The sequence below is a fragment of the Carettochelys insculpta genome, chromosome 2, assembly GCF_033958435.1.
Source record: "Carettochelys insculpta isolate YL-2023 chromosome 2, ASM3395843v1, whole genome shotgun sequence".
NCBI classification, from domain to species: Eukaryota; Metazoa; Chordata; order Testudines; family Carettochelyidae; genus Carettochelys; species Carettochelys insculpta.
In genome coordinates this window covers 232,604,560-232,620,954 of record NC_134138.1, presented here as the reverse complement: position 1 = coordinate 232,620,954, position 16,395 = coordinate 232,604,560, and the positions used below count along the sequence as shown (strand labels likewise).

Sequence of the window (16,395 nt, the reverse complement as noted above, 5' to 3'; positions counted from 1 at the left end):
AATTTGATCATCCCTATTGCTGGGAGCCTGTGGTAAGAACTGTACCTGGAACCAGGTTTAGTTTAAGTGCTAGGACTATAAAGCAAACATTTGATCTTGTTCTAATCATTTGTTTACTTTAATGCCTTGTAGTTTATACTGACTTGAAAACTCTCCTTGTAATTATACAAACTTATTTTAGTCTTTAACCAAAGGGAGCTCTGGGTAACTTCACTTAAAGTGGGATGGTGTTCTCATGTGCGGCAATGGAGCTAAACCCCGTAACTGCCCAGGAGAGAGCACTCTGTTTTGTGTAAGGGATGGCAGAACAAGTAGCAATGGTCTGAAGTTACATAGGGACAGGTGCAGCTGGGATAGTATGAAACACCATTTCACCAGGAGGGCAGTGAAGCACTGGAATGCATTACCTAGAGAGGTGGTGGAATCTCCATCCCTAGAAGTTTTTAATTCCCAGCTTGACAAAGTCCTGGCTGGGATTAATCCTGCTTTGGGCTGGAGACGATGACCCCCTGAGGTCCCTTCCAGCCCCAGGATTCTAGGAAATTTAAGACAGGGAGTGTGCTGGGGCCACCCTGCTCCTGCTAACCAGGAGAGATGGACTCCAACCACGTGCATACACTCCGGCTGTGACCTACATGCTGTTTGGCAGGGGCCCAGCCCAGGGTGGGCGCTCCAGGGACAAAGTAACGGGAAGCGGGCGGGGCGCGGTGGGTGGTGACACAGGCCCTCCCTAGTCCCACGTGCGCGCGAGTACGTCCCAGTGTCTGTACACGAGCACCACCGGCGAGCGCCGGGCCCCAAGGCAGCGCGTGTTACACGACGCCTAACCCCGGGCGGTGCCCGCCTCGCCGCTGGGCAGCTGTGCAGGGCACGAAGCGCGGCTCGGACCCAGTACGGCGGAGCGGGTCGCGTTGTAGCACCTCCCGGCCCTGGCGCCTGCCCTGGAGCAGCCGGACCCCGCCACTCGGGCTGAGGCGCTCGGGGGAGGTAACAGCGGAACGGGGCGGGGCGGCCCCTACTGGCGGCTGAGGTGAAGCGGCGCCAGGGGAGAGGGCTGCGCTGCGCTGCGCGGCTGGGCGGGGTGTTCCCCCGCCGTCTCCGGGGTGTCGGGCACCGCTCTGCGGCGCCGGCGGCAGCGGCGGTTCGTCTCGCCCTCGCCAGCGCCGCGGACCCAGTGCTGCCCCGCTGCGCCCGCCCGCTCCGTCGCACGCTGTTGTCATGGAGGAGCCAAGATGGCGGCCCTGGCCTACACCCTGGGCAAGCGGGAGATCAACCACTACTTCAGCGTGAGGAGCGCCAAGGCGCTGGCGCTGGGCGCTGTCCTGCTGCTCGCCGCCTGCCACGCCGCCTCCCGCCGCTACCGAGGTGAGGGGAGGGACCGGCGCCGGGAGGCCCCGCGGGGGAGGAGCCCCGGGACAGCGGAGAGCCGGGACCTGGCGCAGCCGCCCTGCGGGTCGCTGGTCCCCTCCCCCGGCCCGCCTGGCCTGCTGGGCGCCCAGCGCCCGCGGGACTGACCCGCCCACCTCCGCGGAGACGGAGCTCTCCGGGGCCCGGCGCGGGGTTGGTACCCGCACGCTGGCGTCGCATAGAGGAGCGGGCATCGCTTTGAGGGACGGGGATGCGGGTGGTCCCTAAACTTCGCCTTGGATGAGCATCACCCTCCGCACACCGAGCCGTGGGCACGGGCTGGTGGGGCCACCCGGCAGGGTCCGCTGGCAGGAGCACGTTTGCCTCCTAGTCGGAGGGGCTGGCGGGAGGGAGTTGAAATTGGCTGGTGTGTCCAGTCAGGTCCCTGCCTTCAGGAGCTGGCAGCCTAGGACGCTCCAGGATGGGCGATAAAACAGACACCCACTCGCTGAGCCGGCATTGGGAGGCTTGGGCGGGGCAGAGGGGAACGAGGTTTGAGGATAGGGAATAAATCAAAACTCCCATGGATGCTGCTTAAAATGGGGGAGGTGTATGGTACCAGGGTGTTACAAAGCAGCCCTGACTTCGTTTAGCTTGCACGAGAAATGTTCCGTAGGCTCATCCGCCTTGCAGATTTCTTTTTTCCCCCCCTCAGCGTTGCAAAACGTGCATAAGTTGCTAGGATTGCAAGGGTTTTTGAATTACTTGTGGTGGTGTTCAGTTCTAGGTCACTAGTTGGGACCAAGTGTCAACAGCTTTGTGTCACACAAGTTGTACCGCTTAAATTATACTGGGACAGCCGAAATCCATGTTCCAGTGGATTTCTATGGGTAAAAACACTCTACTTACACCAATATAATTAATTCCCCTACTCGGTAAGTACTTTTAGACCTGTAAATGTGCATTCATAGCATCAGTGTAACTATTTTAGCTTGGAAAAAAAAGTCTTTTGCTGAAATAGTTAAAATGGTGTAAAATCTAAATTGTTATGTGCCTTTTTTCGATATGAGCAATAAATCCAAATCCTGAAATTGTTACATATGCTCTGTTTTGTTGAAAACAAATAAAATTCTAGGTAGATAGATATTACTGGAAGAGTCAAGGGTTGAGAAAGTACAAACATGGTTCTGTTTCTGTCTCATTAGAAATAAGCGTTCTTAAGGCATTTTGTCAGGATAGTACAGAAAAATTTCGTGGAAAAATTGCACTGCTGCCTGTTCAGTGGATAATTGGAGCATTTTTGTTCTAGTGCTGCAAATCCAGCAATGAAGAATTTAAAGGGAACTCATTGCTTGTTTCTAGTGTACACACAGACATCTGCTGCATAGTGGGTTAAGTAAGAAGTATATCTGTAATGAAGCACCATGGGACCTTGTCTATAGTAGGAAGGATTGGATGTATAAAAATTGAACTCGGTGTACATTTAACTCACAGCGGTAAAAAAAAATCTTATTGTTAAGGTCAGTGAAGTTTTTCTAATGTGGACATCCACGTTTTCCCGGTGTGGACTCGGTCTGAGTCAGAGATGTTGAGGAATGGAGTGACCACTCTGAGAGTAGATGTGAGATACGTATTGTGTGTGGAAAGGGGGCTTGTGTACAAATCTAATGCAACAAAATATCTTTTGTTGTTTTCCAAAATGTTAGTGAGCAGTCACTCTGAAAAAAGCTAATTTTTCACGTTTTTGTGTGAAGTGTAATTGAAACTATATGACGAAGAGAGAACACTGTCACAGGATTGAGATGATGCCAAGTACTGCTGATTATATAAAAGCTTAAAATATTGAGAAGATTGCCTGTGTTTTTGGAGAGAAATCAGAAAATAGTGCATTATATTTTTATTCTTCTGTGTTGTTTATTAAAAAAAAATCTTTTAAATAATGTTGAACGCATAGGACTTGATTGTTGGCTCATTTTGTGTGTTGGGGCATGTTTCCTAAATCAAGTAATATAGTCTTTACCTGATCCTGTTACACAAGAGGTCAAAACCTTTATAATTTGATTAATCAAATGTTCACTGATACACGTGGAGACCGTCAATAATTATACTTTTTCTCCAGGATGGTGAAACCTGGTTTTGTTGACTGTTAAACAGTGAGCAATAGAGAGGGACAAGAAAGGCAATAACCTTTTTGTGATTAGATTTTGTTTTCTATTTAAATGTGGTAAAATTGCTCTTACTGCATATTAGGAAGAAAAGTTAGCAGGGGAATGATGGAAAATTGTAGGTCTTATTGACTAATTTTGGACCTAGTCCTGCAACTGCACATTGGAATAATTTTACAGAAGTAATCTGTTGAATTCAGTGAGACTGTCCACCATTGTATAGATGATCATGTAAATGCAGGACTGTGGCTTATATAAAGACAGTGGAAGTGCTCCTATTTATGAACAAAGAGTTTGATACAGCTTTAAAATTAACTCTTAGTGATAAAGAGGTGTGGATACACAGAACTTGAAAGCTTTGTTGAAGAAACTGTCTTTATGCAAAAAATTGTGGAAAATTCAGCTTTAACCTATATGTACATCGTGCAGAATGTTTATTTGCCTAGTTGTTTATAAAATGTCAAAACAACATAGCATTAATATTGCATGTTTTGTCATCTTATTAATATATCCATGATATGATGCTGAAATTCTGTTGCGTATCGATTTGTTATTTTTAACTTTGCATTTTTCTTTATTAAATGGATCACCAAATATTTTGTACGCTTTAGAATTACCCTGCATTTTAACAAAATATTTATCAGGATTGTAATTCATAATCTGAAAATAAGATGTTTTCTCCATTCTGATTCAGAGAGTTTATTATGAGATTGTGTTGGTTTTTGTGATTGGTTGGAGACTTATTCCATGAATTCAGTTGAAAGATGTATAGAAGGAGTAACTGACAAAGTAGGATTAAACTGTATTTTCTAGCAACTACCACAGTATGTGTGCTTATGAACGTTAACGGAAATTAAACTTAATTTATTGTTTTCTCTCATGGTTTGCAATAGGAAAATCAAAGAATAGGATTGATGGTGGAATCCCATGGTTTGCAGTAATCCCTGTGTGTTAGCTTTCTATTGTTTACACACTATGAATATATAAACAATAAAATAAATAAAAAGCTAACATACAGGGATTCACCACAGCACTTCATTAGTAATCTCCCATGGTCCTGATTAGCGTGCCCCCTTCGAAGTTGGGGGCAAGTGTAGACACAACCTTAATGAGCCAGTTTGGTTATACCTATGCATGCTGTAGTCAAGACTTCCTGATAGTGGTGCAAACATCCACATGCTGATTCAGCTTTCTTAACGTTTGTTGCTCATTTTGGGGTCATGAGGCAGAGATAGTGGTCATTTTGAAAATACAGTCCTCTCTGCCACTCCTAAAATAATGTATTTGTAAAATCACTTGGATCCTAAAACATTTACTTGTGCACACCCAGAGCTCAAACTATAGATTTTTATCTTTCCCAACCTGATGTTACTTTCCCAGGATTTATTTCAGCACTCTTTGGTGTCCACTGCCCAACACCTGCCCCTTCCCTTGCCTCCCAAGGAAGCAAAATTGAAGAAGTTATTGAAAATTAAATGTACTTTTCAAGATAGGATTGACCCTAACTGATGGACCAAAGAGATTTAATTGTGCATGTGCAGCAAAACTAGGACTCTGCTGTCATGGCAGCTGGTTGGCTCAAGGTGATATGCTCTCATCTTTGAATCTGAGCCAGATCAGAACCAGGGCTTCTTTTTATGGTGGTACGTGCCAGTACAGAGTACCAGTACCTCCACAGCAATGTTCCCCCTATAGCCGAGGATCCTGCAGCTGAGGCTGGTGGGACTCCACACCCCAGCCAGCTCCCAGCTGCGGGGCTGTGAGATCCTGTCCCACCACCACCACCACCCAGCCGGGGTTTCTGCACTGAGGTTGCCGGTGGGGCTCAGCGCCCCAGCCATCTCCAGGCCTCAGGGCTTCTGGAGTCTCTGCCAGCCCTGTAGCAGTGTGTGCTGGGAGCCAGAGCCCCTACTGGCCATACAGCAGCTTGGAGTCAGAGTCTGTGGCAGAGTGGGACCAGTAGCAAGAGCCCCCACTGGCCTCACTGTAGTGGTGGTCAGACCCCTCACAGCAGAGCAGGCCAAGAGCTGGAGCGCCCGCTTCCCCAAAGCAGCATAGGCTGTAGCCAAAGCTCCCACCACCCACAGGAGCACAGCCTGGGAACCAGAGACCCCCTGCCCTGTTGACAGAAGCCCTGGTTCTGATCTGGCCCAGGTTCAAAGAGGAGAGCATATCACCTTGAGCCAACCAGTTGCCATGACAGCAGAGTCCTAGTGTGGGGTGGGGGTGGAGAGCTGTACTGGATCTTTTTACAAAAAATGAAAGCACTGATCATAACATTCTGAATTTCAGTCCTCCTTGAGCAGTTTTCAGAGAAATCGGTGATACACACGTCAGCTGTTTTCCTCCTACTTTTTTCAGGGTATGTTTTTAGGCATTTTGGGTTTTACAGCCAACATTTTAAAGTACTCTAAAATAGAAGTACTGTGAAGGAAACAAGCATTAATTAAATAGTGGGAAGATAAAAGAGGATAATAAGCTGTTAGGATGTGTAATCTTGGTCTTCACCTGTTTCCTGAACAATGGGCACGATTGTTAATAACAAAAAGCAAGTTGAGTTATTTGTTCAGGGGGATTAACTGATGCACAGCATCCCTTATATGACTTGCACATAATATTTCCACGTTGTTTGCACAAATGTAGGGAATGTGGAGTATTGGAGCAGTGCATGGGGTATGCAGAGCTGGGAGAGCTCTTCTGCTTTGCCAAGCTTCGCTCTTTAAGGCTGAACTCTGGTACAACTACTGAGAATCCAGCACGCGCCTAAACTACTACTTATGTAAGCCACGTACATCCGTAACCTGGAATTCTGTCCCCACTTCAAAACATGTCTCACTGACTCTTGATCACTGCACTGTTTCTGAATCCTGTCTCTAGCTCCTCCGTCAGTAGGACCCCTATTGGCCCACCCTTCAATGAGGAAGAGGACTGGGGATAGAGGATTGAGCTGTTCTGGACCAGCAGAGAAATGAGGGATGCACAGATGATACAGGGGCTTCTGGGCTCCTTTAATCATTGCTATGGCTCTGCAAATTCACAGCCATGCACAGCACATCATGGACTAGGAAATCTGATGTCCTCCCTTGGAATTTGTCCTTCTATGTGCTTTTTACCCTGTATTATAGATAGATCAGAAAAGTAGCCATTGGAAACCACTGAGGAAAAGAAACTAAACAGTTTACAGTGTGAAGAGTTCAAGGATGTTCTTAGCATCTGCTGGTTTGATTTTTTTTGTTACAAATGAGGAGCTACTTACATATTTCTTGCAAGTTGGAGTCTGCATCAGTTGAGAGCAAGATGACTGCAATGGTGGGGTTCCATGAACTGGTAGAACAAGGAATGTTTACACAAGTTTTGTAGAGCCAAAGGTGAAAGAATTTGAGCACAAAGGAGACCACGAATAAGTTTGGAAGATGCCATTTTGATGGATTTAAGAAACCAAAATTCTTCCAAAATGACTTTTGCAAAAGGAAGAAGCCTTGCCAATAGACTGCTCAACATGGAGGTCCAGTCTGCATACCACCATAACTACATCATCACCATTTGAATTTGCTGCTGCTGTATGTGGAATGCAATAACCTGACAAGAAAATATTTTTCTTTAATCAGTGTGCTTCTATCTCCTTTTCTCTTCTTCTGCCTTTTGTCATGATGCAGATCCTCAAGTGAAATGTGGTGAAGCTCATGTTAAGCCATTTCAGGATCTCTTTCTTTCCTGCAGATTTTCCTGTAACTTATTGCACATCAACTTGAACAGATTTTAGTTATACAAAATTACTCAAATATCCCCTCTAATTGTTTTGTTCTGTAGTACATGCTATAACAAACTAGTGTTTACTTTGCTTTGCTGAAACTCTGCTCTCCACATTAAAAATTCTGTATGATTTTTGCATACCTGGAAGTGAAGTCTAAGGTATCAGAACAGAGTGCATTGTACAAATGAGAGGAGTCTGTTAGTTATTGCCTATGATTCAGTCTTATCATACTTTTCAGGCTAAGCAGAATTTGGCCTGGTCAGTAGGTAGCTGGAACATGTGTGAAGAAAGCCTAGGTTCTTTGTGAAGTGGTGGTTATTCATTAGGTAGCCTTCTCTTTGAGTCAGTGTTCAATGACACTGTAGAATTGCTGTCCCCTTTGGATCAGATGAACAATAGATGCTTAGGCTAGTGATAGCCAAAAATATCATTGTAGTCTTCTCAGAATTAAGAGGGCTGATTCTGATAGAAACATTACATGCTAGGAAAATGTTGTAACAAACTGCTAAGCAGAGGGTGCACTTTACCTCAGAGATGGCTACAAAGGAATGATTTCTAAGTAAAGTATTTTGGAATAATTCTGGATGAAGGGCTAGTGCCCATGAATGTAATTTTTTGTGGGGGGAAAGGGTGGAGAAAATTCAGAACTTCAATTTAAAAAACTTTATCTCGGCAATGGCAACAAAACCTTATCCCTCCTCCTTTTTTTCCCCCAAATATTCATAACAGTTTTATTTATTGGTTTCATAAGTAAGATGAGTTTGAAGAAAAACATCAGCATGTATAATTAATCCTCAGTTTGCAACTTTTAGACTGAAGGAGCTAACTGTAATGCAGAATCAGACTGCAGATAATTCCTGTGCAAACCTTTTTCTGTGGGGACACTGGGATTTACTTTTAGTTTCTTTAAGATGGTAATTATATTTAAAGTAAGCAGATAGATAATCCTGCAAATTTCTTTTTTGGATTGGGAATAAATTTAAATAATTTTATATAGAATCTAAGTCATTACAGTGGAGCATTGCCTTATAGTAACAGTATGTTAATCACTTCACCTTATACACTCATCCCTTGCTATACGAGCACAATTGGTTTCCAAATGTCTGCTTGCAAGTGAAAACTCATAAGAGTAACACTAAATTCCCATTAAAATACATGTAAAAGTTTCCAGTTCATTCCAAGTGCTTGTAACCTGACATAAACCAGTAGAGTGTAGGTACTTTTCTGATGTATCTGAATAGTTTGGCACCAGAAATAGAAAGTAGCGTGTGTATGTATGTAGAGCAGGGATTTCCAACCTATGGGTTAGGACCCAAGCATGGGTCCCATTAGATTTGTTAAAGATCGCCAGCTGGGCAGTTTCTAGCCGCATGTGGCTGTTAAAGAAGCCATTTGCAGTTTCTTAATACTGCTGCCTCAGGCAGATATCTATCAAGAGTGATAGCTGCTGGAGATGGCAGCTATCTCTATAGCTAGCGATAGGAATTACCTTATGCCTAGGTGCTGAAACCTTAACACTTGAGTAAATTGCTAGGAGCAGGAGGGCTGGGGGAGCCACCCAGCCTAGCCGCCCCAGTGAATAGGCTGCGAGAGAAGGAGGAGGAGAAGTGTCTAAGGCTGGGGCTGTTGAGGGATGTGGGGTGGGGATGTCTGAGGCTGTGGGAAGTTTGGGGCTGCAGGGAGAGGCTAATGCTGGGGGCGGTTTGGGGCTGCTAGGAGGGTGTAAAGCTGGGGGTTGTTGGGGGGGTGTAAGGCTGGTGGTGGTTTGGGGCTGCTGTGGGGTGGGGTCTAAGGCTGGAGGAGCTTTGGGGCAGCTGGGTGGGTTTGAGGCTGAAGGCAGTTTGGGACTGTGGCGGGGGGCAGTTAAAACCTGGCCGAGGGTGAGGTCTGTGGGGCAGGTGGGTGGTCCAAGACAGTAAACCCTGGAGTTACCCAGGGGTTGTTCCTGCAAACCCTGCATAACTGGAATTTTCCTGAAAGGGGAGTGGAGCCAGGAACCACCAGGGCAGGTCAATTTCCTGGCTCCCAGAATGGCAGGAACTTGGAATCAGGGGCAGACTGGTTCCAGTCCTCCCAGGGCTTGTGGGGCTGGGAAACCATTCAACTCATGTCTGGTCAGTTTCACATTCCTGCCATTGCAGGGGAGGGAACCAGGCTAAGAGCCTTCTCCCTCTCTTCCCCCAGCCAAAGGGTTGTCAGACGGCTGCGTGTCTGAGGGAGGGGAGGGAGAAGGCTCCAGCTGCAGGTCTCCCCAAGGGGCTGGAGTGAGTCAGCCACAGGGCGGCAGATGTCCCCGCTTCTTGGCCAGGGGCTCCGCTCATATAAGCGGGGGAAGTTCGCTCATACAAGCTGGGGAAGTTCACTCATATAGTGAATAAAGGGAGTTATATGTGTTCCTCATTTTAGCAAGGACTCATAAGTCAAGTACTCATTAAACGAGGGATGGGTGTACTGTTATAATTGCAAGATGATAGGCGCTGCAGTGCCTTGATGCTCTGCTCTTTTAACTCTGGAGAACCAAGTATTAATCTTGCTCAGTTTATGCCCTGCTCCCTAGTAGAAATTAGGCCAGGAGTCAGCAACTTTTCTGAGGTGGAGTGTCAGAATTTGACCTCTGCATAGGGTCTGAGTGCCCGTGATACTTTTTAAAGTCACTCTTTTATTTTAAAGTCACTTTTTTAATTATTTTTACTTTTTTAATAGTCCTACTTACAACAGCTTCATTAGTAAATAAATTAGGATGCAGAGCTTTATTGTTTAGGTGGTGTTTGGTAGCATGGGCTAGTCTTTCATTAATCCTCAGGCGGTATGTGGGTTTGAGAAAGCTCCTGGCAGAGTGGGGGAGGAGAGAAGGGCCTGAGCTCCTGCTTTATGTGCCAATGAAAATCAGTTTGCATGCCACTCTTGGCACCCATGCCAGGGGTTGCTGACCCCTGCATTAGGCATTTATCACCTTTTGGCTTTGGATGGAGGAATGATTTTAGTTAGAAGTGAGGTGTATAAATGTCAAAATTACATGGAGAAGTTTGTGCAGGACCGCCGTACAAAATACTTGACTCTAGTGCTAATAAATTCTTTCTTGGTCTAAACTTCAACTAAAGTAGTTGGTTAAGGTATGGTAAAATATGTTTTTGGCGTAGGATTCTAATTCTAGTGTGATTTTTTTAAGGTGGTGATACATGTGAATATCTTCTCTCCAGTGGGAGATTTCTTGGGGAAAAAGTTTGGCAGCCACATAGTTGTATGATGCATAAATATAAAAATAGGTAAGACTATCACTTTAAAATCTTTCATTTTTATTTTGTTCTCTACTGAGAAGTCTTTAAAATCTGTGTACTGAACTGCAGTTTTGAGTTCCTGTCCCCTCATCTCTTTATTTAAAAAAAAAAAAATGGGTTACAGTGAATACCTGATTTATCAGTCACCAGAAAATGGGCATTAGTATAAGGCCTTTGTATTACATATTCTTTTCATTCTGTTTATAGAGAAGAGTGGTGGTAGTAATTTATACTGGTTGAACCTCTCTAATCTGGAACTCTCTTGTGCATTAAACTTCATAATCCAGCATAATTTTACTTAGCCAGACGACCACTTATGAGTGTGGCCAGGTTTCCTGTGGTCCCATAAAATTTTGTTACAGCCACAAGTCCTGGCTCTAAGTGGTGTTATTTAGGTGTAATTTATCCCTAAATTTCTAAGAGTCCGGTAAGCAGTGGTAATGTGCTAGTAAATTCTTTTGTTGTCTGGAAAATTCTCTCGTCCAGTACTGGACAGGTCCCAAGGGTGCCAGATGAGAGAGGTTCAACCTGTACTACGTATTTTGTTGTGAAGAATTTCAATTTCATTGAGTGGGCATCACATTTTATGTATGATTTCAAATTGTAATGTTTAGCAATAAAAGTACCTATCACTTTTCTGTTCATTCACGTAATGTAAAACCAGTGGCAGATACTTCTGTCATCCAAAAGCATTCTGTTACATAACTATTTAAGCTATACAACTATTCCAGTCTTTTTTTTTATTATTTTCAGCAGCACCCAATGCAGCAGTGTTTGCAATAAAATGGTCAGGATGGCTTCTTACTTCATGCTTATTCTTTTAGGTTGTTTCTATGCGAACCTGCTCCTTTTAGAAGGGTCATGTTTATGAAGGAGTTTGAAAGATGCTAATGAGGCGCTGCCATGAATATGCAATACCTCATTAGCATAATGGCAGCCGCAGCTATTTGAAAGTTCCGCTTTCTAATCGAGCGCTGCCTGTAGCTGGGGGCCTTTCGAATCGACCCCTCAGGACTTCAAAAGCCCCTTCTCATTTGTTTTGGGAAGAAGGGTCTTTCAGAGACTGGGGGGTTGTTTCAAAAGGCACCCAACCTCATGGGTGGCGTACAATTCAAAAGCTGCACTTTTGAATCACTGCAGCTGCCATTATGCTAATGAAGCTCTGCATATTCATGGCATCACCTCACTAGCATCTTTCGAACTCCCTCATTACAATGACCCTTCCGAAAGGAGGGGGCTCATGTAGATACAGCCTTATTTAATACAGACAATAATTTTAAAAAAGTGTGCGCGCATGTGTACGCGCGCACACAATATAAGTAAAATATTTACGTAAATAATTTTTTAAAATGTACTCTACTTTAGGGTGTCATTTTTTTAAAATTGTACCCTACTTTAGAATTAGATATGTTTTAAAATTTTCTCTCTTACATTCAAGATTTCCTGTATGGAAATGTTTTCATTAAATTAATTCTTTAAATAATGGAATATGTTAATTTTGTAATGCTGTTTCTTTTCTTACAGTGAAGCAAAAAACTGCCTCATCGACAAACATATTGCATTTATAGGAGATTCCAGAATTCGCCAGTTGTTTTATTCCTTTGTAAAACTCATAAACCCCCAAATCAAGGAAGAAGGAAACAAGGTAAGACTCTATTTCCTGCACGTTCCCCAGTCCCTCCCCCCAAGTTGCCTCTTAACTGTTAAAACTTCACTTAATTTCCAGGTTGAAAACACCAGAAAATGGGTTGTTCTTTTTTTAAGAACTTGGGTGTCTGGAATGGATATTTATTGGGAAATACTACTTGCTCTCCTAGCATTTTGGAAAGGAAGCCCTGTAGGATAGTTATGCAGAGAAACAAATCAAGCACTTGTGAAGGAGACTGAACCCAAGCAATTGTCAGAGGGTGATAGTAGAAATGTTTCGCTTCCTGAGAAGCGAAGTAGGAAGTTTGCAGATTGATGGTTCAGCAGATGATAGGTGAACAGCCTAGGAAGGAAAATCAAGGTGGCTTGTACAATGGAAACTAAGCATTTGTTTTTATCTGATGAGAAAATATAGCTTTTGAAGTGCATGATGACTCTGAAATCTGTCTCTGGAATTTATGAATTCTTTGTGAGATTATGAGCTGTCTCTGTTTTTACCAAGGAGCAAATCCTGTTTTGAATGTGGGGACTAGGTGCCTTTTCTGTGGTCTCTTTACTGCCAGATTAGAGTGAAATGCCTAGGCGTAATGATGCAGGACTGACAACAGACAGTTGTTAAATTTGTGTGGTCCTCTGTTCAAATACAGACATCCTAAACGATAAGATAATGTCTACATAAGACCTGGCTATTCAGGAGGAGTCAATCAGTGTGTGACTCCACTTTAACCCGTAAGCTGCACCCCTGCTGGCCCCCACCAAAAAAAAAATTGTCAAAGCATGTTTACACTTGCTTCCTCTATCTCCAGTTTTTGTCCAAATTTTTAACTTCCCGGTTGATGGCAGGAGCAATGCACTATGAGTTAGGGATGTAAAATCTACTGTTGGTAAACGTACCATTTGACCTGTTAACAAATTAAGAGGTAGCTAGCATGCCAGAGACTGGGGCTGCTGTGGCCCAGTTGGAGCTTTTCTGCCCCGTGTGCCATGGGCAGGGATGCTCCAGCCCAGCTGGAGCAGCCCTGGTCCCTGGTGCACAGCAGGAGAGAGCAGTTTGGGAGGAGTCTCCTCCCAGTGGCGCCACAGACTTGGGCTGCACTGTAATGTCCCCCATCTGCAGTGACTCCACAGGTCTGGAGCAACCTCCTGTCAGTGTCAGGTGGGGAGCTGTTTAGTCCCTACCAGTTTACCAGAACAATTAAGCCTCGTCCTCAATGAGGTTTTACCATTTAACCTATAACGTACTTACTGTGAGTATGTATCCCACAGTGCTTGGTGACATCATCTATTGCTTGGTGCTGTGGGACTATGGAGCAGAGTGTGGGGGAACCTTGGGACCGTGCACAATGTTCCATCAGGCACTGCTTTGTTCAGGGGTTTCCAGTGTTTTTCGTACCTTTTTTTCCATCTTCTGTTTTCTGCTGTATAATCTGGCATCTGCAGCGAAAGAGAGTGGATCCCACATTTCTCTGACGTGCTCTAACTGTTGAGAAGAGCTTGTGTGTGGCAGTAGAGATCATCTTGTAATTACTGAGAGAGGAAAGACTCAGAAGAGCCTGACAATGAGTGTGGTATGGACAGTGGCCACTTGCACTTGGCAGTCACAGAACAGTTGTGAAGGATGGAGTGCAACTTTTGGACTAGCAAAACCAGCTCTGATTGGTTTGATTCCTAATGCAGGTGTGGGATGAAGATCAGCGAGTACAGAAATTTAGGATGCATAAAACAACCTGACTGGTGCTGTGTGCTGAGTTGGCCCCTGACCTGAGGTGCAAGGACACCAAAATGAGCACTGTCCTTGGTTGAGAAGCATGTGGGAATAGCTGCGTGGAAGCTGATGATTCCCAGTTGCTAGTGATCAGTTGCAAATCAGTTTGGAATGGGGAAGTCTATTGTTGCTGCTGTACTGCTGCAAGTCTGCAGGACAATAAATTGCATTGTGTTGCGGTGGACCATTACTCTGCAAAATAAGTATGACATAGTAGCTATCTTTGTGCAGATTGGATGCCACAGCTGTGGGAGGAGCAATTAAATGGTGCCCATTGCAATTTTAGCACCAGCCCACCTTGCTATTGAGTACATAAACAGGAAGGGATACTTCTTGATGGTGCTGCGGGTACTCTTGGAACACCATGGGTGTTTTGCAGGTAGCAATGCGGAGTGGTGCACGATGCATGTATCTTCAGAAATGCGGACCTGTACAGACAGTTCCAGGAGTGCACTTTCTTTTTACACCATGGATTACAGTGCAGAATGTGGAAATGCTCATTGTGATCCATGAGACTTGGCTCACCCCTTGCAGTCCTGGCTCATGAAACCATACAAGGGGCACTTGGACAATAGTAAGGATCATTTTAACAACAGGCTGTGTAGGTGCAGCAAGATGATTTGAATGAGCCTTTTGGAAATTAAAGGCAAGACAGAGGTGTCTCTGTGGCAGGCTAGACCTCACTGATGATGGCGCTCCCATGGTTATAGCAGTGTTGCACTTTGCATAATTTACGTCACTCTAAGGGAGAATTGTTCGTAGGGGTGGAGCACTGAGGCACAGTGTTTGGCAGCAGTTTGTGCAGCCAGATGCTACAGCTGTCAGAGGAGCTCAAATGCTATTGTTAACCTCATAGAGGCTTTGAGAGTGTACTTAAAATAAGGGGTACTGAAAAAAGCCTCTGTTACAGTTGCTTTCAGGCTGCACCCTGTCCCCAGTCCAATGCAGCACATAGACAGGAACATGCCTTTAAAACCAGCACCTGGGATCACAGTGATAGGAATGTGAGATTGATGTTGAATAGTGAATAAAAGTGTTGTATCATTTTAAAAGTGTGTCTATATTTATTAGAAAACAGTGCACTGAAATGCAATAAAGCACCCCGGGCACCTGGTAAGGCAGGTGCTGGCAAAGAGTCACAACTTGCAAATGTGTGTAGGTATCCTAACCAGTTAGTGCTTCACGTAGCATTTAACGATCTCCATCCATTCTGCCATCTCCCTGATTATGCATTCCGTTGATGGCCTTACAAAGGCCTTGTTGTCTTTATGGTTCCACAGCTCCCTTTCTGTCATTGATGTTCATACTCCCTGTTTGTTTGATTTAACAGTTGGAATCAAATCCTCCCTCTTTTTGTATATTTGGGGTTTTGGGGGGCACTTCCTTATCTGCTGCAGTGTCTCCAACATGGTCTGTTGCAGAGCCATCAAAGTCTCTGCTGTTCAGTACAATGAACAAGGACTCTGTTAATATGGTAACATTTTACTTAAAAACCCCTTTTCTAACATTTCCACTCACTCTCCTGCTGACCCTTGCCAGGAACACATCATCACGAGCACTGGAATTGTGATGAGTTAGAAGGCGGGAGTGGCTGGCAACTGTGTATAGGTACGAAAGAAATTACATCTGGGGCTAGTAAATTTCCTTTGTGGGAACGTAGTTTTAATTATGCCCCTCTGTTTCACAGGCAGGTAACACTCTGACAGACATCTCCCTTCTCAGGGTAAGCAAGGAAACGAGGATATACTCCCCCCCTCCCCCCAACAAATCTTGCCAGTGTAGACAAAGCCTTGGCAATAAAGTCATCTGGTATGGGACTGTGGTCATCTAAGGCGGCTGTTCAGGAGCTCACTTAACAGAGGGGTTAGAAGGTTATAACAGCTGCTTTGTTGGAGATGCAGGAGGTAAGGTGTGGAGGAGGAGGAACCTGCCTATTTAGACAGCTATAGTCCTCTGAGTTAAGAGTGAGCTGTGATGAGAAACAGGGTGTCTTGTTGTATTTTATAGAGTCTATACCCTCTGTATTTGTCATGCTTAAGTAAAGAGTGATATAGTGTTAGTATATGTGTTGTTACACCTATCACGTGGCCCCTTGAGGAGAAACGAGGAGACTTAACACCTTTGGAGTTCTGGGTAAGAGTGTATTTAAGCTTTGGGTAGGCTGCGAGATTGCAGCCTAAACAAAAAAACCTGTGCTCCAAAGATGTCCCTCTCCTTGGGTCGCTAGGGATGTTGCCTGGGCTTTATTCAGACTATAGAGGCATAGCACACCCAGGGAACCAATGGTAGGCTCTTATTACAAGCTGCTGGGCTGACAGCAGGGGCAGCCCAATCATATATATGCTAGTATTTTGTTTTTGGTTTTTTTAGCCAATATTAATTAATTCAAGTCTTATAAGTCATTTCCTGAAAGGTTAATTGCTGATCTAATCTGCACTT

At 44.6% G+C, this 16,395-nt stretch overlaps 1 protein-coding gene across 2 annotated transcripts in view; it reads left to right on the top strand.

The window, feature by feature from the left end:
* Positions 1-786: 786 nt before the first annotated feature.
* CASD1 (CAS1 domain sialic acid O acetyltransferase 1) overlaps positions 787-16,395 on the top strand; it is a 64,765-nt gene continuing 49,156 nt past the window's right edge. Inside the window, exons 1-3 of one of the 2 annotated variants that reach the window (XM_074984722.1) lie at positions 787-1,365; positions 10,436-10,532; positions 12,069-12,189. In XM_074984722.1, coding sequence (XP_074840823.1) covers positions 1,233-1,365; positions 10,436-10,532; positions 12,069-12,189 — 351 coding nt within the window. In that variant the 5' untranslated portion in view covers positions 787-1,232. Of the gene's footprint in view, positions 1,366-2,186; positions 2,283-10,435; positions 10,533-12,068; positions 12,190-16,395 lie in introns of those variants that run through there. The other variant, XM_074984723.1, reaches the window with a different exon arrangement.